Below are 25,390 nucleotides of genomic sequence, written 5' to 3' on the forward strand. Positions count from 1 at the left end.
ACGTTTATAAAAAGCCGTCTACAAGGAAAAACTTGTAAGTTTAAAGAAGAAATGAAGGGCAAAGCAATTATATTGCTTTCACTGAGTGATTCCTGCAATCCATTGATAAATCTCTTGTTAATATCTCTAAACTGATCTTCCTACCTTCTGTAACTTTCACAAAGAGATTCTAAATACATTTATCTCTCTGGATTTGACCTATTAAAAAATAAGTTACCTTCATTATTTCCCAAATAGTGTATAAAATTGTCTTCCTTACAATTTATTTATGTTAAAAGTTACTTTTCTTCTTTATTTAAACTCTTTCTTCATGATGTTTGTTGTAATTTATTGACAACTAATATTTTCTTCGACATTGAGACATTCTTAAATAAAAAAATCTTTCTGAATTTCTCTAATTCGATTTTTTTTTTATGCCTGTTTGATACTGTAAAACAGAAGAGAAATTAACAATCAAATTTGACAGTAAAGTTATTTCCCTAAAATAGGTCATTGTAGGTATAAAATTTCTTTTCTGATGATGATGATTTTTTATGTATAATATAAATTTTTATATATTTTTCCAAGAATGATGATTAACTTTGGTAGTAAAAGTTAAATGCCCAGTCTTCATTTACTAATAATCTTTTTCTTCTATCCTGAATGTGGCACATTAAGATAAAAGAAGAATTATAGAAGGTAATGACTATGTTGATTCTTCTGATGATTTTTGTTATTTTGAAAATATATCTCTTTAAGTGTTTAATTGACTACTTACTAGTGTCGTAATAATTCTTTTTCCTTTTTTGATATGATAAAAGAAGAAATAATGAAGAAAAATGTAAAATGGCTTATCTTCATTTGCTAATAATCATTTTCTTCTTCATTAATAATAATGAATGAATAATAACTATGTTGCTTCTCCTGATGATTTTTGTCATTTTGACAATATTTCTCAAAAATAGTATTTCCCACTTAAAAATAACTGTAATTTCATATGTAGGTTCCTTTTAATAATTGTCATAATTTTATTAAATAATTAACCAGATAATTTTATGATAAGGATCGATTATAATTACAATGATTTAAGAGTTTAATTGAATTATATTAGTTACTAATGTCTGTGTCTAAAATTTCAGATAAATTTAGAATTATAACTTTCTTTACTAATAATTAATAATTTCTTTTTCCAGTTGGGTATGATAAAGTAAGAAATAATGAGGAAAAATGTAAAATGGATTCTGCTTAACGAGTTTCTTTCACTAAAATAGTTATATACCAAAATGCAGAGATGCACAATCTCATTTACTAATAATCTTTTTCTTCCACCTTGACAACAACTTGGCACCTAAAAGAAGGATTATAGAAGATAATCATTATATTGCTTCTTCTGATAATTTTTATTATTTTGAAAATATTTCTTAAAATTAATTTTTCACACTTAAATATATCTGTGCAATTTCATATATAGTTTCCTCTTAGTAATTGTGATAATTTTAGTAAATAATTAACTAGATAATCTTCTGATAAGGATCCTCTATAATTTCAATGATTTAAGAGTTTAATTGAATTATATCAGTTACTAGTGCCTATGTATAAGAATTTCAGGTAAATTTAAAATTATAACTTTATTTAATAAGAATTTGTTTTGCTTATTTCGTATAATAAAAGAAGAAATAATGAAGGAAAATTTAAAATGGCTTGACGAGTTTCTTTGCTTAAAATAGTTATTTATCAAAATAAAGAGATGTTCAGTCTTCATTCACTAATAATCTTTTTCTTCTTCCTTGACAACTTGGCATATTAAGATAAAAAAATATTATATAAGGTAATAATTATGTTGCTTCTTATGATTTTTGTAATTTTGAAAATATTTCTAAAAAATAGTATTTCTCACTGAAATATATCTATATAATTTTATATCTGGTTGCCTCTTAGTAATTGAGATAATTTTATTAAATAATTTAACTAGATAATCTTCTGATAAGGGTCCTTTAATTGATAGTTTAAAGAATTATATCAACCACAAGCGTATGTGTCTAAAAATTTCATATAAATATAAAATTATAATTTTATTTACTAAAAATCAATAAGTAATAATATCTTTTAGTTTGTCAGATAAAAGAAGAAATGGTGAAAAAAATCAAGAACTATATAAAAATATCTATATAATTTTCTGAGTGTGAAGATTGAGTTCAATAACTTTGGTAAAAGAAAGATTAACGATGTAAATTTTTCTCACTTAAATATATCTACATCTTAAAATAAAATATTTGGGTAATTAACTAGATAACATTGTGATAACAATCCTCTTTATTTCAATGACTCCAATATTTGAAGGGTTTATATTGTTTTACACCAATTAATAGCTACCGTACCCAAGAATTTCTGTTAAACTGCGTCTCCGCTTTTTTTTATCTAGTCAAACCTCCATAAAAAATTAATTTGGACCCCCGAAAAAATGGGTGTTAATAACACCCGCCCGCTCCGGAGCAGGTATAATCTACTGGCAGCACAGTGTAATTATAAACAATATGGAAGCCATTGTTTCTTGGCTCTTGATTGGATCAAATGTTAAAAGCATCAGCGGAGATACTTAGATGCACTCTAAATAACATAATGACTATTTTCGGGCCCCGGCCAGATCACACTAAGAGGTTTTAAATTCAGACAATAGCCTTGTTCCATTTCAGAAATTGCCGGACAACACACCTGGGCACCGAATCAAGACATAGCTGGGAGCCCACAAATCGCATTGACGTACGTCGCCACCCTCTTTCCCTCAAAACTATGGCGTTATAATAATGCCGAGCCACTTATAAATGATAAACTTTGAATTGATGTTTTTGGATGAGTCGAGTGCGGATTTTGATCTGATTGCGGAACACTTCAATTGAGTTTATTAGAATCTTATCAATAAAGGCAACCACTTTCCGATTTCTTATCAGCATTCTTCAAACATACCTGCCGAAAATCAGTGCCGTCTTTTATTACGGTGTGATAGAATGTTTTATATGTTTATTTATTGCGGTAGCCTTGGAACAATTGCTAATTTATTCAAATAAATAGTGTGGATGTGTTTCTAATCAGTTTATGTTTCTTCGAATCGGATTACGTGGCTATTTATAGATGATCCTCACTTTGGATTGGTCATTTGTGATCATGACTTCTAATGAAGGTAAGAAATACTGTGATTATTAGCGTAATCATAAAATGAAGTTTCTTGTTCAATTGATTCCTTGAGGAGAACATATCTTGTGGTACTGCCATCTGCATAATTAATTAAATGGTTAATAAATGCAATGGTACAAAAGAGAAGAAGACATTTTTTGAAAACCTGAGTTTGTTGTCTTCATCATAGAGAATTTAAAAGAAGAAGAAATAGAATTCTTTATCAATTCAAGAAGTCAAAACTCTGCACTTATTTTTGCCGACTAGATATAAGCTCTTTCCAGTTTCGAGTTCTTTTCAAAACCAACATCGACTTCATACAAAACCATGTAAAGATAATTCCATCGAGCTTTATGCAAATGAACCACCGTGAAAACAAACAACGCTCACCAACGACAACAAACCATTTTTTTTTCCTTCTACCGACGGTGTTAAGGTAATGTAGTGTAAAATCTGATCCGTGTGAAGACCGAACCGCTACTGTGCAAACAGCGGGGCATCTTTACGCCTTGTTGGTCGTTCTGAAAATTCTTTGTCGGTCCCCCGGGTTCACGGTACCAGAACCATTCATTTCGGTGGCCGGGGCATTACACGAAAGGACTGGCTGCTCATATACCAGTCCAGATTTGCCCAATGGCTAATGCGATAATCATAAGGCGCAGGTCGGAATCGACTGGCTGTGACTCCATCGGGATGACAGGACCCGTTTTATCGCCGGATTTAATCCCCATTACCATAGTTCTCGGGCAGGATCCTAACGCGATCGACGATCTGCTTATGCGGAACGGAACAGAATAGGTTGCGCAACGCGTATCGCCCGATGTTCATGTTAGAAAGAGAATTGCTAACAGGTAAATTCATATTCAACGATCGTTCGCATGTTACGTTTATCGTGGCAATTGGATGAACTTGTACGGTACATTTTTGGGAAAGTTTCTTTTCTGTTAATATACACCTGTTTTCCCATTACTAGTTAATGATTGTTTCAATTTCAATTATCTATTTTTAGATAGCCTTAATTCACATGTATTTATTATACGAAGCTCATAAATTTAAAGGAAAATGATTTTTTATACACAAACAAAAGTTCTTTATTAATATAAACTTTGACATTTAAATTTTCCGTCTTATATTCCAAAATATTTTGTGTTTCTTTTATTGTTTTGTACAGAATGATTTCTTTGGTGTTATAAATTCATTATTTCTTTCAAATAAAAACTTTGAAAACTAAATGTATTTTTATAAATACTTTTCTTGAATTAAAGAAATAAGTTTCTCTTTACTTGAAGCTTTCAAAAACATTGAAATATTAAAACAGTAAGAGCACAATATGATACAAAGTTTTTCCACCATTATTCCTCATTCAGCTCTATCTTAATGATTAATAACCCTTGTTCTTTAATGATAATTCTTAGTTTATGGGATTTTCTCAATTAATCAATATTGGAAAAACTTAAACTTGAAATAAATACAAAAGAAAACTTAATTTCCTTCCAAATATAAAATTTAAATCTATTGTTCGTACAAAATAAAATATTCCGCTAATACTTGTTTACTTTGACAATAAAAAATTTCTAGTAAAATTAATTCTTTTGCTAAATAAAACGAATTATTAAATTTATTCTTGAACAGAAATTAGTTAAATTATTCTGAAAATCAAAATTCATATTCAAACCTCATAAATTTGAAGGAAAATTATCTTTTTCTATTCCAACCAAAACATTATATTTTGTACAATAAATTTATGTTCAAAATCTGTCATAGATAGTCAAATTAACAAAGTTCCCAAAGTAAAATATATTTTACTGATACTTGTTTACTTTAACAACATAAATTCTCCGTTTTTTATTACAATGTACTAAATATTTTTATAGTTTAAAAGCTATGATTTCTTTAATGCTACGATAAGAACTTATGATACAATTTTTACCACCCCTTAATCCTCGATTAGCTCCACCTTAATGATCAATATGTCTAACTCACCAATAATAATTCACAATTTTTTAGACTTTATTTATCACTGTTGGAGAATTTTTATAAATTCAAAGGAAAATTTATACAAATACAAATTTTATGTCTAATATTTTTAATGAAAAAATAAAATATTTTGCTAATACTGTTCACTTTGTCATTAAAAATGTTCTTGTAAAATTAGTTGTCATTTATTTTTGTATACCAAACATTATTTAACAATTAATCCTGCAAAATTATTTCTGTAGTCAATTAAAATCAAAATATACGTTTCATTAAAATATTTAATATTTTTGTAATATTAATTTTTTTTCTATCATAGACAATTACATTTATAAAGAAAGCTCTTAATGTAAGAAATAAATACATTTTCTGTCTTTTCTTCAAATGAACAAAATACTTTTATGGTCTGAACTCAATGATTTCTTGCAAATTATTGCTTTTTCCATATAAAACTTGAAGTACTAAATGCCCATTTACATATTTATTATTTCTTTGTTTAATACTTTCAAAAACGTTGAAACAACATTTATCAGCAGTTTCTTCTCGTTTATCTTCATTTTAATGATTAAATAAATCTCACTATTTAATGATAATTTTCAGTTTTTTAGACTTAATTTATCAGAATTAGAAAAACTTTCTCACCTGTTATTTCTCCTTATTGATTAATAAGTCTCAGTCTTTAATCATAATTCTCAGTTTCTTAAAATTCCCCAATTTGTCAGTGCTGAGAAAACTTTTTAAATTCAAAGCATTTTCATTTCTTTCCAAAATACAAATTTTATAACTAATATCCTTAAAAGAAAATATAATATTTTTCTAATACTTGTTCATTTTGATAATACAAATTTCCTTACAAAATTAATTATTACAATATTATAAAATTTGGTTTAATAATTAACACTTGTACATTTCATTACATATTTTTTTGACCAAAAGTTATTTTATTATTAATATTTTCTCTGGAAACAGAAGGGGCTGATAAATTTAAAGGATTTGATGATTTTTCATCCAAATTTAAATCAAATTTTTGTTCAAGATTTATGTACGGTGGTGGCATTTATACACGAAGTACAGAAAGAAATATATATTTTAGTAATATTTGTTTATTTTGACAATATAAATTTAGATACTATTATTATAATTTATTAGTATTATTTAGATGTTTAGTATTACTTTATTTATATTTTCAAAATCATCTAGAAACAGAAATACAGTTCTGTTATTCCTTGTTCATCTCCACCTTAATGATTAAGTTAATTAAGTCTCAATCTTTAATAACAAGTCTCAGTTAAAATTCCTGAATTTGTCAGGGCTGGAAAAACTTCATAAAATCAAAGAAAGATGACCTTTCATTCCAAATAAAAATGTTCTTAAAACAATAATAAGAATAATAATTATAATAATAAAATTAGCGATTATTTATTTATTGTTAATTTCCAAATATTGTTTACTAATTAATCCTCCAAAACTGTTATTTTGGATAAACTAACACAAGCTAGTTAATTCAACGCATTTTTCCGGAACACAACAAAAGCAAAATTGTGTACTTCAAAAACGCAGTTGAGAGATAACGCAAAATAAATTGGACCAAGATACCACACATCATGTGATATTTAAATGTCAGGGCGAACTAATTGGCATCACATCGAAACTACGTGATTTATTGGTGTCTAATGGATGTTTTAAAATGTATGACTCCATTATGTATCTCATTAGTGGCTAAAAATTTTCACTTAATTTTACCCGTGGCGTGTTCCAATTTCGTCTCCGTGATTTATTCAATTATTTCTTTTTTTTTATCGTTTCAATTTCATTAAACGTCGGCTAAATAACTATCGGTTTTGCTAATCAACAAAAATAAATATACTAAATTGATAAATAGATATGAATTTGGTAAATAAACAATTTATTTATATAACCTTGACGATTCCAAAAAGTTCAAATTCAATATTTGTGTTGATGAAATCCTGTTGAAGTTGATTTCACGCACGCCCTAAATTTCCACCGAATCTATTTTGTTTCTAGAAATAAAACTAATCATTATCTACACAATAGTGGAAAAGAAAAAAAAAAATTATTCCGACGACATGTTTAGTCTTATTTAATCTTATCGATGGATGTGTTTAACTAGTTATCATGTGTGCAATAGTCACGTGAATCAGTATTTTTCCTTTTATTAATGACTAACAAATTTACCATTTTATTAAATTCATTCAGTTTATCCAATTTTTCCAGGTTAATGCAGGCAAATGCTATAATATTAATTATAGTAGTATTGGTATCAACTAATACAATTTTGACCTGATAATTAGATAAATAATCAGACAATTATCTGGATAAAAAATTACGCTTTATGGTACCGAAATTTTTAGACTTCTAACTCTGAGATAACAATAAGTAAAAATTATCAGCATGAGCTGCACCAGTTTCTACGGATTTACAAAAAAAAAATCGTGGTTCTGTTCAACGTGATTTTTTATCGCGACGCACTTAATTCAATTTACATAAAAAAAAATAGTTTATCGGCACTATATCTAAAACAAATGCGTACCGCCGGCACCATGTGTGTGTGTGTGTGTGTGTGTGCACGCAAGACGGTTGGAAATAAAAAGTGAACGGGCACCAGTTCCACATGGCGTTATCTCCGGCCTGCGTTTCCACGTTATCGTAAATACGAAAATGTACTTGCAATGTAAACACGATAGTGAACCGTGATTTTTCTGATGACATTGTTTGCCCGACCACTTTGATATTACCATGCCGAAGAGGTTTTATTTTGTTTCGTGTTCGCTTTGGTTGATTTAGCGTATCGCCGTTTTTCGGTGGGAACCGTTCGCAATTTAATTCGATTAGTGTGGGGGTGGGTTAATTATCTTGATACATTAATCAACGATAAAAACATTATCAGCTGTGATATTAAAATTTAAAAAAATAGATTTTTTATTTCATTATTTCATTTGTCTATTTATTTATAATAAAATAATAATGATAAAAAAGGAAGGAATTAAAGTAGTTTCTAAAATTTTATTTGTTGACTATCAAAATTGATAATTGATATGAAAACAGGAATTTTCAATAATTGAACTTTTAATTAATTATTAATAAGTCATTAAAAAAAAGTGCTGCAACCTCTATTTTGATATCACTGACCGTTTCTGAAATTTTTACAAAAACTAAATTATGGCTTATTTCAAAAAAATAACTAATAACTTTTTTATTTATTATATATAACCTTAAAATTTTCTATAGACGCTTACAAAAGATAAGTAAGTAACTTTAAAAAAAAAACGTCCCGGAATATCAAAATAATATGAGCAACTTTTTTATCTCAAATGGAAACCATAGTTGAGCTTTAAAATGTCAGTAAAAAATCAATCAAACAATTGGATGATAGTATGTTTAATTAAAATGTAAATGTAATTGAATTTACCCTGAAAATATTGGAAAAAATATCAAAATAAATTATTTTTAGCTAATTGATATTTCTGATAAACTTCGAAATAATTAAACTTTCATAGATATTTCAGAAAAATATCTCGAAATTCATCAGAAAGCAAATTTAATAATGATTTTCAAAAAATTGCTTGTTTTTAAATGTTTAAGATTGTTTGTTAAAAATTATATTTTCTTTTTTTAAAATAATCACCTATGAAAAATACTATTTGAAATCTCGAAATTTATCAGAAACATATATGTATTCTAGATAAAGATATTTTAGCATATCACAAATAACATATTTTTGGAAACTTGACACTTTAAAGACAAATTCAATTATGTCTTAGTCTTTCCTATAAAAAGTTTTTGAAATTTTTACAAAAACTGAAATGTGGCTTATTTGTGTGTAATAACTTTTTTATTAAGCAACTTTTTTATCTCAAATGCAACCCACAGTTGACTTCTAAAATGTTGGTAAAATTTGATGATATGTTCAGATTTATTAATTAAAATGTAAATCATAATTGAATTGTCCTTTAAAATATTGGAAAAAATATCAAAATTTATGATAAAATAAATTATTTGAAGCTAAGATATATTAATATTTCTAATAAATTTCGAGTTAATTAAACAGTCAGTTTTCGTAAATAAAGAAAAATATTTCAACATTTTGATTTCTGTCCATTGAGCATCTTTCTTATGTCAAATGGAAACCATAGTTGACCTTTAAAATGTCGATAAAAAATCAGTGAGATAATTTGATGATAATATGAATATGTTCATTAATTAAAATGTAAATCAAAACTGAATTTGCCTTATTGAAAAAAGTATCAAAATATATTATTTATCATATAATAAATGGTTAAACATATGAAAAAAAAATACTTATATATTAATATAATATACTTTCCATATCATATACATGATAAAAATATCGAAATTTATCAAAAATATCGATGTACTCTAGCTAAAGATATTTTAGAATATAACAAATAACTAATTGTTTGAAAATCTGACATTTTAAAGACAAATTCAATTATAGTTTGTTTCCTGTGTAGTAAAAATTTTTATTACGTAATTATATGTCAGTAAAAAATTGTTTCATTAAAAAATAAATAAATATTATATAAATAAAGAAGTTTTCGAAATCTGCCAATTCAATTTTTGTAGATATTTTAGAAAAATATTTCGAAATTCATCAAAAATATCAAAAATTAAATATTTTTGGAAAATTTATTTTTTTTTTAAACTCAAATAAAATTCCCATTTGAATTAAAAAATTTTAACATAATATCTCAAATTGTTACATAATTACTAATTTTCAAACAAATTCAAATTAAAAATGGTTTGTCTAATATCTAAAAAATATTAAATTACACTTTTTCAAAATCTCTATAAATATAAGTTAGTTGTCATAGATATTTAAGAAACTACCTCGAAATTCATCAGATTCAATCATTAAAAAGTTTTAGAAAATTTATTTTTTTCCCAATATTTTGAAGACAAAAATCATTTCCATTTTAATTAAAAAATCTTAACTATTTTCTATGTTTCATAGACAAAATATCTCGAAACTTATTTGAAATATATCGTATCTAAACATAATTTACCATATCACAAATTATATATTGGAAAGCTTTATTATTAAAACATAATCATTTATGGTCTGCTATTTTATAGTTATTAATTAAAAAATAATATTTTTATTACAAATTTATTATCTCATTTTAGTTAAATAAATAGAAGCTAAATTTTGGACCAAATAATGATAATATAAAGGGGGTCAAAATAATCGTGAAATAATATTTACACAACGCGTTTATAATCAACCAATTAATAAATTAGCATGAACTACAAACAAATATTGAAAATAATCCTTGATAACAAAATATAAGAACAAACTTAAATCGATTTTCTAAGATGTAACTTATTTCTTGGCAACCTTAAAATTTAAACATCAAATAATACTATTCAAACAGATAAATTTTCAAAAAAAAATTGCTATTTAAATAATGTTATTCGTTATTTTGGGTGTTCTCACCTTTTATATATATATATACATAAGGTTGTGTACAGAATACAATAAATAAACAAGATGCGATGTGAAAATATCTCCGGACAAATTTTGCATATTTGTTGATTTTCTGATAGAGCTTTTAAAAAATGTTTATCAGATAGACGAATCTATCAATATGCATCGTGATTCACGTTTCAGTGGGTACATAATTTACACTTGGCTATTCATAGTAACAAATCAAAATATTAACAGAAAATATCTCAATGTCACAGTTTAACAGCGTACAAATTTATGGTGCCGACGACTTGCAAATTATTTACAATACTTTGTTGTGTTGTTTGTTCCATCGATTATTATTGAATTAGAATTTCATCGGCGCCGAAAATTATTTACGGCCACACATCTCGCGTATTGTTTTATAATTTTAACGCACCTAAAGGTTATTTGTTATAAATCACGATCGTATTACATTTTACTCGAATTTACGCCACGCATCCAATTAACCGAACAACCGGTTTACCGATGAATCGATCATTTAAATTATCGGTCGCGTATAACCGACTAAACGACTCTGAATAAAACTCGATCCTTTTTTTTTTTTGTTCATACAACTAAAGCGATAATTGAAATACGGGAACATAATTTTATTTGTTTCGAATATCCGAACACGACGATATTGTTTAATAACTCCCACAGGGGTTGAATGAAAACTTCTTTTTTTGCGTATGAATGTTGAATGCGGAAAAAATTGTTTTTTACTGCTCGAAAAAAATCAACAATCAACGGTTAAATTAAAAAGTGCACGTTGTGACGTTTCGAGTTAGTTCCTGATGTCATTGATAATCGTTATCAGATAATTGGTGTTGTTATTTATATTTTTATGGATGGTAATTAAGTAGTAATTAAGTGTGTGTTATTTTTTATTGTTTTTATCTCAAGAAGTTCAAAGTTTTGCTAAAAGTACTTAGTTTTAAACGACATTCCACATTCATATCATTTAATAATTGTTCGTTTATTGAACATATTCCTATCCTTAATGATAATAAACATAATGTTAATCTGTTAATTTTAACAAATACCTTATTAAACAATTGAATTTTTCACAACAAACACTTTCGATTTCAGTAAAATTATTTAATTATTTCTTATAAAAAAGTATTTCAGGAGAGAAATAAAAGAAATGTAAAAAAATAAATTTCTTGATGCCTAATTAAAATTATCCTTTTGATTAAAAACTTTTTATCAATAACAAAGAAATATTTGAAATATTATTTTTAATCAAAAATTATATATTTACTAGATTTTATTAGTTTGTTTTTTTTTACAATCATAAATTGTGTTGTTTAGTTTCAATTTAATATCACAGATGATCTTTATCAAGATGTTGTCATTATTTATATATCGTGGATAATAAATAAAATAACGTTTTTTATCATTTATATCAAAACGATTAAATTTATTTTAATCAAATAAAAATATTTCAGTTGGTATTTAAAAATAAAAAATGGTTTTAACATTTGTTTTTACTCATAAATAATTTTTAATTGTCCATACTCATTTAATTTTTATATTAAACAATACATTTAAAAAAAAAAATGAAAAAAATTATCTTTTTTATGAATGTATACTACACATACTACAAACATAAGTCTTTGAATACAGGATTAAAGTCTAATAGTAATAGTATTTTATTTATTTATTGTTATTATTTGTTTGGATTTTCCTTCAATTTATTTTATATTTTATAAATTTAAATTACATTTTTTTTTCGTTAACAATAAACAACAGACTAAGTAATTATATAAATAATTGAAAGTTGAATAAAAATGTTATAATTAATATATATTTTCGTTACTCTTTGAATTTGAATATTGTATATTTTTCCACATTTTTTTGGTAATTTCTTCAATTATTTTAGATTTTAATTAAGAAAGTAATAATGATAATTTGATTATTTATTTGTATTTCTTTAAAAGAAATAAATATTTTATAAAGGTGAAAAAGGGTAACATTTCCATAATTAAATATGTAAATGTAAATATTAAAAAAGTTTTTTTTTTATAGGCTTGCCATAAAAACATATTTTCTATAAATTTTTCTTATTTTTTAATATTCTTTTAGTAATTTTTAACATTTGTTAGGATTTTTCTTCCATTTATTTCATATTTTATTAATTTAAATTACAAAATTTTTTAATTAACAATGAACAACTGAATAACTAATTATTTAAGTAATTGAAAATTCAATAAAAATATTATGTGAATATTATAAATTTTCCACATTTTTTTGATAATTTCTTCAATTATTTTATATTTTAATTAAGAAATTAATAATTTGATTATTTATTTATATTTATTTAAAAGAAATAAAGGTGAAACATGCATATTTTCATAATTAAATATGTACATACAATGTTATCTAAAGATTAAAAACATAATTTGTATAAATTTTTCTTGTTATTTATTAATATTGTTTTAGTTATTTTTAATATTTATTGAGATTTTTCTTCAATTTCTTTTATAGTTTATAAATTTAAATTACAAATTTTTTTTAATAATAAACAAAAGAGTAAGTAATTATTTAAATAACTCAAAATTGAATAAAAATATTATAATTATTATATTTTTTCTTTATTATATGAATATTCTACATTATTCCTCAATTTTTTAATAATTTCTTCATAACTTTATGTTTTAATTAAAAAAAGTAATAATGATAATTTTATTATTTATTTATATTTATATAAAAGAAATAAATATTTACCAAGGTGAAAAAGGGTAACATGTATGTTTTCATAATTAAATACATAAAACATACATACATTATCTAAATGTTAAGAAAATATTTTGTGTAGACTTAAAACATTTTTTCTATATTTTCTATAACTTTTTTTAATATTCTTTTAGTTATTTTGGACACTTTTTTCTCAATTTTGTATATATTTTGTAAATTTAAATTGTAAATATTTTCAATGAATAATAAAGTAACTAATTATTTAAATAATTCACAATTAAATAAAATTATTTAATACAAATTATTATTTTTTATTCATGTCTACATGAATATATGGAATGGAAAAATAAATGAAACAAATACATATTTTTAATAATCTCCAAATATGAATATAATTTTATAAAACACTACTTTAAAAAGGAAAAATATCGTATATTTTTAGTAAATATTTAAAGGATATTTAAAAATGTAAAAAAACATATCTTGGATATTTTACAATTACTTATAATTGTAATTTTATAATTTATATTGTGTATACATTTCCCACGTTGAATAATTTTTCTTCAATTTCTTTCATCTTTTATAAATTTAAATTGCAAATATTTTTCATTAATAGTGAATAAAAAATAATTAATTATTTAAATTGAGAATAAAATAATAATAATTAATAGACATTTTATTTATTTATTTATTTATTTATTCTGAATATTTTATAAAATTTATTTCTTATGTATAAATGGAAAAATAAATGAAACACATACTCATATTATTTTTAAAGCCTTCAAATATAAATTATAATTTTAAAATAATATTAAAGAAGAAAGAAAAATTATTGATAAAAACTAATAAAATATTTTAATAAATATTAGATATATAAATATTTAAAAAAAAAATAATAATAAATAAAAAAACATAACATTTTTATAATTAAACATCTGTTATCTAAATATTGAAAAAGTATTTCGTGTAGACTTTTGTTTTACAAAAAACTTTTTTTGCATTTTTTTGACATTGAAATTAAAAGAAAATCTTAACAAGGTATACATTTTTAAGGTTTTTCTTTCAATCTTAACAAAGTATAAATTGTTAAGATTTTCTTTCAATTTCGTTCATAATTTATAAACTTAAATTACAAAAATTATATAACACAATTTTTTTTCTCATTTCAAGTAAATATTATATATTTTTAATAAATTTTTAATAATTTAGATTTTTAATTTAAAAAAAAAAATGTATATGTTTTTGTACATTAAATTTATTTAAATTAAATTAATTTATAAAAATTAAATTATAAAAATAAATGAAACAAATACATTAATTTTAAAATATTCAAACATGAATATAATTTTATAAAATTATATTTTATATAAAAAAGAATATTATTGCTTATCTTTCATAAGATTTATAGAAATAGTTAATCGAAATAAATATTTCATAAAGGTAAAACACTTTCCTAATTAAATATGTTTGTTATTTAAATGTTAAAAAAGCATACTGTTCAAACTTTCCTTTTATATAAAAACTTATTTTGTACAAAGTTTTCCAGTTATTTTTCGATATCTTAGATGTTCCATGAGAGTAAATAAAGATAAAGTTAAAAAAATAAAACTTTGACAGAATTAAAATGTGCGCAAAAATTATTAAAAATAAAAATGAAAACAAATTAATGTACAACATGACCGCAAGCAGTACATATAACGACTGTCAATTGTAAATCGACGTGGCAAATCTGGTTTATCTTCGTTTGGTCACTTCAATGACACACGATTTTTCCGAAACGTCCTTTAAACAAATTTACAATCCAGTAGCCAGTCACGGTGTCGGCTACAAGGTTAAATTTACATGGCCAACAAAGAAGGCAAGCAAATTTAACACGGTCCCCGCTCGCCGTACGCGGCCGCACCGACGGCGGCGCGGTGGGGTACACACACACCGTGACTGTGCCACAGCCACGGTGCGAGAGAGCGCGCCGAAGGGGGTGGGGAAGGTGGCGGGTTTCCGAGCCGTGATTATTGATTACTCACCGACCATTTTGTGCCACGCTATCGGGGAACCGAACCAATTGGACGTCGGGCCACGCAAACGCGAAAGGCGTGGCCACCGATTGGGCTGAGCGCAATCCAATTGACCGGCCGAGCCGAGCCGACGCTCCGACAGCCGTTCCCGTTCAGTCCGTGGCAAGCGTCAGCTAGTAACGGGTGTCCGCCGTCGGTCCCCAGTACCCCACCAATCTGGTCCCTCACACACGCTCACGGAGAACCGTTTCGACTCACGAGCACCAAGCCAGAGGCAGCCCGTCGTCCCGCACACGAGACACCAGAAGTGCGTCCGGGGCCGTTTTCGGGGATCGCACGTTCCGAATGACCGGAGCCAGCACACGCAAGATAACAGTGGAAGTGACATGAGATTGTTGTGCCGCTGAACCGAGTACGCACACACTGAGGTACTCGCGCGACAGTTCCGCGTCTGGTGGTTTCAGTGAGGAGGATAATTTTCGCGTACGTGCGTCGCCTTTGATTTCGACGGCGAATTCTTTTGCGGCTCGCTCACGCACGCACGCACGCGTTTTATTTTATTTTGGACTTTCGCGAGTTGGACTGTTCAAAGACTGGTGGTTCGTATGGTGATGTCAGAGCAAGGGGGACTGGCCATGCACCAGTTACCGATGCACCATCGCGGTTTGGTGCAACCGAGTCTCGTCATGAACCCCCATCCCATCAACGATTCTTGTTCCATCGACTCGGGCAACAGTAAGTACACATTTTGGAACCGTTCTTCGGTACTGCTCTTCTTCCATTGCTCTCCGCGGCAAGGCCGCCTGCCTCTGATGGTCGTTTTTTAGGGTTAGGTTGTTTTGTAGAGCAAACTTTTAGGTTACAAATAATAAAACATTTTCCCATCGATTTCTGCAGTTAAAAAATGATACCATTTGTCACAGGGCATTGTTTTTATTTTATCCACCGTTTTTTCCCCCCCAATAACACTGGCGAATCCACCAAAACGTGCACTAATAAGTTATTAGTAACATTGTATGGCTAATTACCATTGGAATAAGTTATTTATTAGTTATTTTATTGTTATAGTCAGCTCAGAAACAACCTTGTTGTGTTTGTACACATGTCGATGATTTGTTGTACAACTATTTGCAAATATATCATAAATTTGTATTATTTCTTGAATGTTTTAAAATATTTGCATGGACGATAAGGTAATAAACATAAATACATAAGTTAATATTAATTTTAAAAGCTGTAGTAAATGCTTGAAATAGTTATGAACGGATAAAAACTACAAAAAAATAGTCATTTCCCTCTAAAACAACATTTGTAGCCTGAAAATCAATGTTCATCCATTTTTACAATTATTACAAATATTTATGTGCAAAATAAATGATTTTATGATCATAGAATATTCATTTATGATAATTAGAATGATTTTATACTTGAGTATCGGCTCAGCTTAAAGAAAATGTGGAGCAAAATACTTTATATTAATTGATCAATTTTTTGCCAGTCATTTTAATTAGCGTTTATTGCCAAAAAAGTTTTATAACTCAATATTGAAGATAATAAACTGTAAAAAAGTAAAAATTGGGTTGGTTTGCCGACGGTAACTTGCACAATCAATTTTATGATGTCCCAAATTTAATTTTCCCATCATTTCACTACACTTATAATCTAAAAAATTGTCTCTGTTCTGTACAAAATTTTTTATGCTTTTTTATTTGCCAAAATCTATAAATTTTACAAATTAATATTGTGCATATATTGTTAAAATTAGTAAATAATACTGTTTAACTTGATTTATGCTGTCCCAAATTTAATTATCCCATTATTGCACTACAATTATAAAATAAAAAATTATTTCCATTCTGTACAAAATTTTTATTCCCCTAAATTTATAAATTTTACAAATTAATATTGTATAATTTTGAGCATATACTGTTAAAATTTGTAAATAATAATGTTTAACTTGATTTATGCTGTCCCAAATTTAATTTTCCCATCATTTCACTCCATTTATAACCTAAAAAATTATTTCTATTCTGTACAAAATGTTATATATTTTTTTCACTTGTCCAAATTTATAAATTTTACTAATTAATATTGTATAATTTTGAGCATGTATTGTTAAAATTAGTAAATAATAATGTTTAACTTGATTTATGTTGTCCAAATTTAATTTTCCCATTATTTCACCACATTTATAAACTAAAAAATTGTCTCTATTCTGTACAAAATGTTATGTATTTTTTATTTGTCCAAATTTATAAATTTTGCTAATTAATATTGTTTAATTTTGTGCATATATTGTTAAAATTAGTAAACAATAATGTTTAACTTGACTTGTACTGTTCCAAATTTAATTTTCCCATTATTTCAGTACATTTATAAACTAAAAAATTGTCTCTATTCTATACAAAATGTTACATGTTTTTTATTTGCCAAAATTAATAAATTTTACAAATTAATATTGTATAATTTTGTGCATAAATTGTTTAATTGTTTAATTTGATTGAATTAATTAACTGAATGCATCCACAGAATTAGCACCACAATTAATAATAATCAATAATCTGAGAGAAATTTAAAACACATCATCAATACTAGGTAAATGACTCATGCCAGTTAAAAATCTGATTTTATTTTATTTTATATATTTTTTTATACACATATATGTAAGAATATAAAACCCGTTCCGGCCAGACCGACCGACTAAATCTTAGACAATAAAAATAAAAGCTCGTAACAATTAAAAATCAAGTTTAATTGCCTCGTTTAGTGAATTATAATTAATAAACGACGAAATCCCGTATAAGTGAGCGGACGGGACGCATTTATTTATACAAATGTTACTAAAATTTTTACGATCCAATTTAACATTTTATCACGGCAATACGTTCCAGTAAGTTTAATTTTATGTGTCTTCGGCTTTGCGCCGCGTAGCTTGATGGTTCGTTGTGTAGATGTATTTTTATTATTTGTTTAATTTTATTTAAACACAATTCGGATTCGGTTCGGATCGCATCAATTAGACGACGTTCGAATTTAAATTTTTAAAACGTTCTCGTCGGGTCCTCGGACGAAAATAAAAAAAAGGGTTATTATGGTTAATTAACGGATCTTTCCCGGACCGTCGTCGTGTCATTAGCGTCTCTTATCGGGCAGAAGCTTCTTCGGCCGACGAGGACGACGACGACGACCGCGGCCACGGACGACAATAATTGGACGAATTTTCCGTTGAGGCGCGATAATAAAAACGGTACGCAAATATTGAATCGGTACCTGACTTTTTCCCCCCGCCGCGAAAAAAATTCGTTCGGTTTGCACAGCCAAGGCCGCGGACGACGCGACGTTCGAAAATTCAACAAATGCACAATGCACATGTCTCATGACATTTTCACAAATAGACGCAATTCTTGTGCGTCGTTGTAAAATACCGATATCATTGTTATCGTTCGGCGAAAGCAAATGTTTGCGGTGTGTTGTTGGTTTAAGGGGTGCGTTTTTTTTTTTTTTTTTTTCTTTCTTTCTACTATTTTTTCTTACGTTTCGTCCTAAATTTTGTTGCGTAAAGCAAACACGCATCGGCACGTATCGACGGGGAGAAGGTTCGCGGTCTGACGCAGCGTTGTGGTCCCGATTTTCGAAAAAGGTTTCGGCTTCGCCCCCTCCCCCGCAGGCGTGCGGTAATTACATTTAAATTGTCGCTTATCGTTGTCACGTGGCCGGTTAAGCGAATAACAATATGAAAAACCGCGGAATAATTGCTTAAACAATTATTTTTACTTTGCTATCGCACGTCTAATTATTTATGATTAATTCCCGTAACGTATCGGGACGGATAGAATTATCGATGTATATATATTTCCACGTAATCTCCATGCTAATTAATTAAGAAAAATATTAATATGCAACTGCAGTAATTAACGTACAAGTGCGCAGCGGTGTGGTGTAAATGTGTGTAGTTTAGTTTGTAGTTATTAGAACCATCAGTACCAGATAAATTTGACTATAAAACAACCGTGCCAAATTATCTGGATAACACAGACAAAAGTTTTAAGCCTTCTATTTTTTTCTGTGCAAAAATAATAGAAGATATAAATAAATTAAATTGCGACAAAAAAAAAAAATGATTTTATTAGCCTGAGCTGGATTGTAATTTGGAAGAAATTGTTATTATTATTATTTTTTTGAAACAATGGAATATATAAATGCAATTACTTTTCTTTTTAAAATCTATAACATTTTATTTTTCGAATTTTTAAGCTATTTTATTGCCAATAAAATTTTATTAGCTTGAGCTGGATTGTATCTTAAAATTGCAGAGCTTAATAATTCGGAAAAGAGTTTATTTAGTTCCATAATTAAGATAGACTATTTAAAATGTACAATGAATATTACATATTTTACGGTTATATTATATAGCCTTGTAATGAGTAATTAAATTTTAATGTTTTTCTTTATTACATTTAGAATAATATTTTTTGAATAATTAAAGAAAAGTACATAATTATTTATGTATTAACCATTAAAATAAATTATTTTTATTGTATTATAGTACCGAATTAACTTATTTTCCCTAATCAATAAGCATTTGACACGCTTTGATCAATTTTTTATAAAATTAAGTATCGTAATTGGTTTAATGTTAATACCAAAATGGTACTTATGTTTTAACAGCCAAAAGTATTAGAAATAAAAATTTATATGTGGCTATTAAAATAAAGTATTTTTGTAGTATTATAGTACCGAATTAGTATATTTTCCCTAATAAATAAATATTTGGTACGCTTTATTTAATTTTTCATGAAAATAAATATTGTAATTAATCACTTCTGTGGTAGTACCAAAGCAGTTTTTATGCTTTAACACTAACAAAAATATTAGACATAAAAATTTATATATGACCCACTAAAATAAAATACTTTTATAGTACTATTATACCTTAATTAATTTATTTTTCCAAATCAGTAAAAATTTCTTATTCTTTGATCAATCAAGTACTCTAATTGATTACTTTTGTTCTAGTACCAAAGCTTTAATACCGAAGTATTAGAAAAAATATCCTATTATTATATTATTATTCCTAATCAGTAAATATTTGTTAAGGTTTGATCAATTCTCCATAAAATTAAATTTACCAATTAATTACTATAGTGGTAGTATCAAAGTGGTACTCATTTTTTAATACAGCCAAAAATATTAAAAATAAAATTTATGTATGCCGTTTTAAGATTAAATACTTCTATGGTACTATTGTACCTACTTAATAAATTTTTACTAATCATTAAGTATTTCTTACGCTTTAATCAATGTTTCATAACATACAGTACCCTAATTTGTTACTTTTGTGGTAGTACCAAAGCTTTAACAAAATATTAATAAAATACATCTATGAACAATTAAAATAAAGTATTTTTATAGTACTATTGTATCCTATTAATTAATTATTTCTAATCGGAAAATATTTGTTACTGTTTGATCAATTTTCCATAAAATGAAGTATATTAATTAACCACTTTTATGGTAGTACCAAAGCAGTACCTATGTTTTAACACAGCTAAAAATATTAGAAATAAAATTTATGTATGACGTTTCAAAATTAAGTACTTTCATGGTACTATTGTACCTAATAAATATACTTTTCGTAATAACATAAAGTAATTGGTTAATTTTCTGGTAGTACTAAAGCTTTAACACATATCAAAGTATTAGAAAAAAAAATTATCTATGAACAATTAAAATAAAGTATTTTTTATAGTATCAGTGTACCCCATTAATTATTTATGCCTAATCAATAAATATTTATTACTGTTTGATCAATTTTCCATAAAATTAATTATACTAATTAATCACTTTTGTGGTAGTATCAAAGCAGTACTTAGTTTTAACACAGCCAAAAATATTAGAAATGAAATTTATGTGTAACGTATTAAAATTAAATACTATTATGGTACTATTGTACCTAATTAATAAATATTTCTTACGCTTTTATCATTTTTTCATAAAATTAAGTATCCTAATTGATCACTTTAGTAGTACCAAGCCTTAACACAGACCAAAATATTAGATATAAAAATTTATGTATGAACCATTAAAATGAAATATTTTTATAGAACTATTACACTCACTTAATATATTTTCCTGATCAATAAATATTTTTACATAAAAGTAGGTATTATAATTGATCAATTCTGTCATAGTACCAAAGCAGCATTTATAATTTAACACAAACCAAAATATTAAAAATAAAAATGTATGTGCGCATCATTAAAATAAAATATTTTTATAGTACTACTGTACTCTCTAATATATCTTGCTAATGAATAAGTATTTCTAAAGCTTTGATGAATTATTCATAAATTTAAGTGTCTCAATTGGTCATTTTTGTGGTAGTACTAAATTTTATTTATGAACTATCAAATCAATTTTCCTAATTAATAAATATTTATTTAATAAAAACATAAATTTATATGTGACTATTAAAATAAAATATTTTTTACTATGTAGTACTGTACCTATTTAATATGTTTTCCCTAATCTCTAAGTACGATCAATTTTTCATAAATTTAAATATTTTAATTAGTCACTTTTTTGACAGTACGAAAGTACTGCTTATGGATTAACAGTGGTAGAAGTCTTAAAAATGATGAACCATTAAAATAAAGTGTTTTTATAGTATAGAACTAACATATTTTTGGCTTTTTTTCATAAATTTAAATGACCTAATTGGTCATTTTGGTGATAGCACCAAAGCAGTACTCGTACACGTTGACACAGACTAAAATCTCGGTCTCAGAAATGAAAAAAAAAAACATCAAAACGACGACGATAAAGACAAAAGGATCCGGCGCCACGTTACGCACCCGCCGCCAGATTAATAAAGCTAATCCCCCGTTTTGGTTTTCCGCCGCGTTCGGAACGGTCCCGATAATCCGGCCCCAAGTTCTCGGTCTGGGAACGGTTCTGGGAGAGCGTGAACCGAACGAAACGCAACACACACACACATTCACACAGAGCCGACGGCATTCTTACGGTCGGCGCCTCACTTATCGGCCGTCTAGTCCGGACACGGCCGGGCCTGGTTCTTCAGGACACCCGGGCCAACGTCATAAACACACCACGCCACCCGAAAACCGAAAAAAAACCGCCCGTCGACACCTCGAGACGTTGCCCATACGCGCTTCTGTTTCCAACGGTTTCGCCTTTTATGTCTTCGCGTTCGATCTCTGGCACGGTACTTCACCATTAACACTATCGATGTCTAATTTTGGTTGGCTATCGCCAGTCTCAATTATATTGGGTAACTATTCGGAAATTTATTTTTGGGTACTGTCAAAGATAATTTCTAAATTATTTTTTATTGAATGATATTTTATTACTTGATTATATCACTTAAGGTACTCTTTGGAGAAATATATCTTTAAAAAATGTGAATAAATATTTTTTTTTAAATACATATATTATATATTTAAAAAAAAAAATTTACAAGAACCAGATAATTTCTGAATATTTTCTACAATTAAGAAGCTTCAGCTTTTAAAATAATTTATCCTGTGATACATTATTACTTCAACAAACTACTTAAAGTACTTTTTGAAGAAATATATCTTTAAAAAATGTGAACAAATATTTTTTTAATACATAAATTATATATTTTTTTTGTAAAATTTACAAGATGCAGATAATTTCTGAATATTTTCTACAATTAAGAAGCTTTTTAATTAAGCTTTTAAAATAATTTAAGCTGTGGTACATTAATTATGAATGAATATATATTTTTTTAAATATATAAATTATATTTTTTTAGTATAATTTACAAGATCCAGATAATTTCTTACTATTTCCTTAAATTAAAAAAAAAAATTCTTTATATTTTTAATTCAAACTTTCAAAATAATGTAAGTTCCAATATTACTGATGGGTCACTTTAAAAAAATGTTAATAAATATATTTAAAATAAAACCCAATAAAAAGATCACATTTTTTAATAAAATTGTGAAGATTATAATAATTTTTAATATAACTTTTTCAGTTACAAAATTGTGTTAATTGAGGAAATAAGTGAAAGGGTAGTAATTAAAAAAAAGTATGTTTTTAATATAAAAAATACAGTTTTATTAAAATTTTCAGGAATAAGGTATTTTTTGTAATTAATTGTCGAAAACTTTTAAAATAAATTATCTTGTTTATTGTTGAATGAACATATAATAAAAATAAAGCATATTTTAAATACAATAATTACAATTTTGTTAATTAACAAAATACATTTATACCATAGAAAGCATTTTAAGGTTCATAATATAATAAAACATATTATATAAACAAATATTTGACTATAAACGAAAATTTATGCATATTTACTTTGTCTTATATTATAAATTCTAGCTTAGCACCACAAATGTTTGAGTTAATTTACATCTACATATTTAATTTTTTCCTGTCATTGAAATGTATTCTTGTTTAATAACTTCTGACATCACAAATTACATTGTGTTACACCACATTATGTAAACCATCTCAAGATTTAATTGTTTAAAAGTATAACCCAAAGAAATCTTAAATTTTATTGTACACACAACGGCTCATTGTTATTAGTTTTTGAAAAAAAATCATTGATAAATGAGTATATGAAAATTTGGCCAATCTACAGACAAAATATATTAATTTACTAACTTTTAAAACACAAAAAATATAAGTATTTATTATTAGAAATTCTCAAATTTATTATTATTTAATTTTTAATATGCAATAAAGATATTAAAAGACAACAATGGTGTGAACAATAAATAATACATATCCTTCCTTTTGTGTAAACACCTTTAAAGTAAGTCTTCCTAATTAGATATTTCATTAAATTTTATGTGCATTCTTAGGCAAAACTGAAAAAACGTGCAATATTATTAGTAGTATTAATGAATGACCGTAAACGATCGATTTTAATTAACTAACCTGGACCAATTAAACACATGAGCTTTTGCGTGTCAAAGTGTCGCTTTCAGTTTATCTAATTTAATTAAGTAAATCGATTTTTCATTACATTTATGAAGCATATCGTCAGCTGATTTAAATAATTCATTCAAGCACCACGAAACCTTGGTTTATTCTAAAAAAAAAAAATAATTAATAATAATAGTAATAAAAAAAAAATATGTTAAATTGGTCCGTTTTATTTTAGTGGTTATTCGAAATAATCGTAACATTATATTATGATAATTTATGCAAATCGATACGAACATAACATATTTTGTTTAATTACCGGCCATAAAACAATTAGAAAACTATTTCTATTTATAAAAGACTGACATTTAAGTACCGATTTAGCTCCTAAATCAGTTCACAAAAAAATCGCAAGCGTTCCAACGACCGTTATTCCATCCATAGTGAATCCTGATCGGAAATTTTTCTGTTATTATATCACCTACTAGCCGCGCCAAGATAATAAACGAGATTCCCCCCGGTCCGCTAATTAAATAAAAATAAAGACGACGATTTCCGTAGACGAAGTTCCAACGCAATAAAAGCGGCAGAGCCGAAAGTTTAACAGCCCAGGCGTCAAAGTGCCGACGGGAAAAATTGCCTCCTATTAAAAAGAATTTTGAAGCGGTGTTTTATTGAAAAGGACGGTACTGGTGAATTCGGTACTGTTACTTTTAATCGTTTTGATTTTTAATCGGACGCGCGGGTCTTCGATAACGGACACCAAGATGCCTTTCACGTCGTCATTCAAGTATTTATGTGAATATGTTATTAGTCGAGACCTCCACCACGTTCGCTTTGCAGTTTTATTGTCGGCGGCCAAGAGTAAGGAAGCTTCTATGTCGTTAGTTGTAAAAATTTCGGAGAGAAACCGATGATGATGGTGGAATTTATCGGGTCTAGTTTGAAGGTGAAAACTGATGCCTTCTCAGGTCTTTAATTGCAAAAATTGAATGAAGTGTTATGTCAGAAACTTATTTTTTATGTGGAGACAATGAAGCACTAGACTGGTCTTGGTTTACTTCTTAATAAAGTGTAGAAATTTATTAGTTTGATTTCGAAGGTAAAAACTGATGCCTCCTCAGACCTTGAATTGCTA

General features: G+C 26.7%; 1 protein-coding gene and 1 long non-coding RNA gene across 4 annotated transcripts in view; one reads left to right on the plus strand and one right to left on the minus strand.

Annotated features, from left to right (window-relative positions):
• Positions 1-15,358, minus strand: part of LOC126264299 (uncharacterized) — a 123,311-nt gene extending 107,953 nt beyond the window's left edge. Inside the window, exon 1 of the long non-coding RNA XR_007547056.1 lies at positions 15,334-15,358. This is a non-coding gene — a long non-coding RNA (uncharacterized LOC126264299). The remainder of the gene's footprint in view (positions 1-15,333) is intronic.
• LOC109605286 (insulin gene enhancer protein ISL-1) overlaps positions 3,019-25,390 on the plus strand; it is a 55,194-nt gene continuing 32,822 nt past the window's right edge. For 2 of the 3 annotated variants that reach the window (XM_049961583.1, XM_049961584.1), the window contains exon 1: positions 15,486-16,059. In XM_049961583.1, coding sequence (XP_049817540.1) covers positions 15,930-16,059 — 130 coding nt within the window. In that variant the 5' untranslated portion in view covers positions 15,486-15,929. Of the gene's footprint in view, positions 3,158-15,485; positions 16,060-25,390 lie in introns of those variants that run through there. The other variant, XM_049961585.1, reaches the window with a different exon arrangement.

This window comes from Aethina tumida, chromosome 1, assembly GCF_024364675.1.
Source record: "Aethina tumida isolate Nest 87 chromosome 1, icAetTumi1.1, whole genome shotgun sequence".
NCBI lineage: Eukaryota > Metazoa > Arthropoda > Insecta > Coleoptera > Nitidulidae > Aethina > Aethina tumida.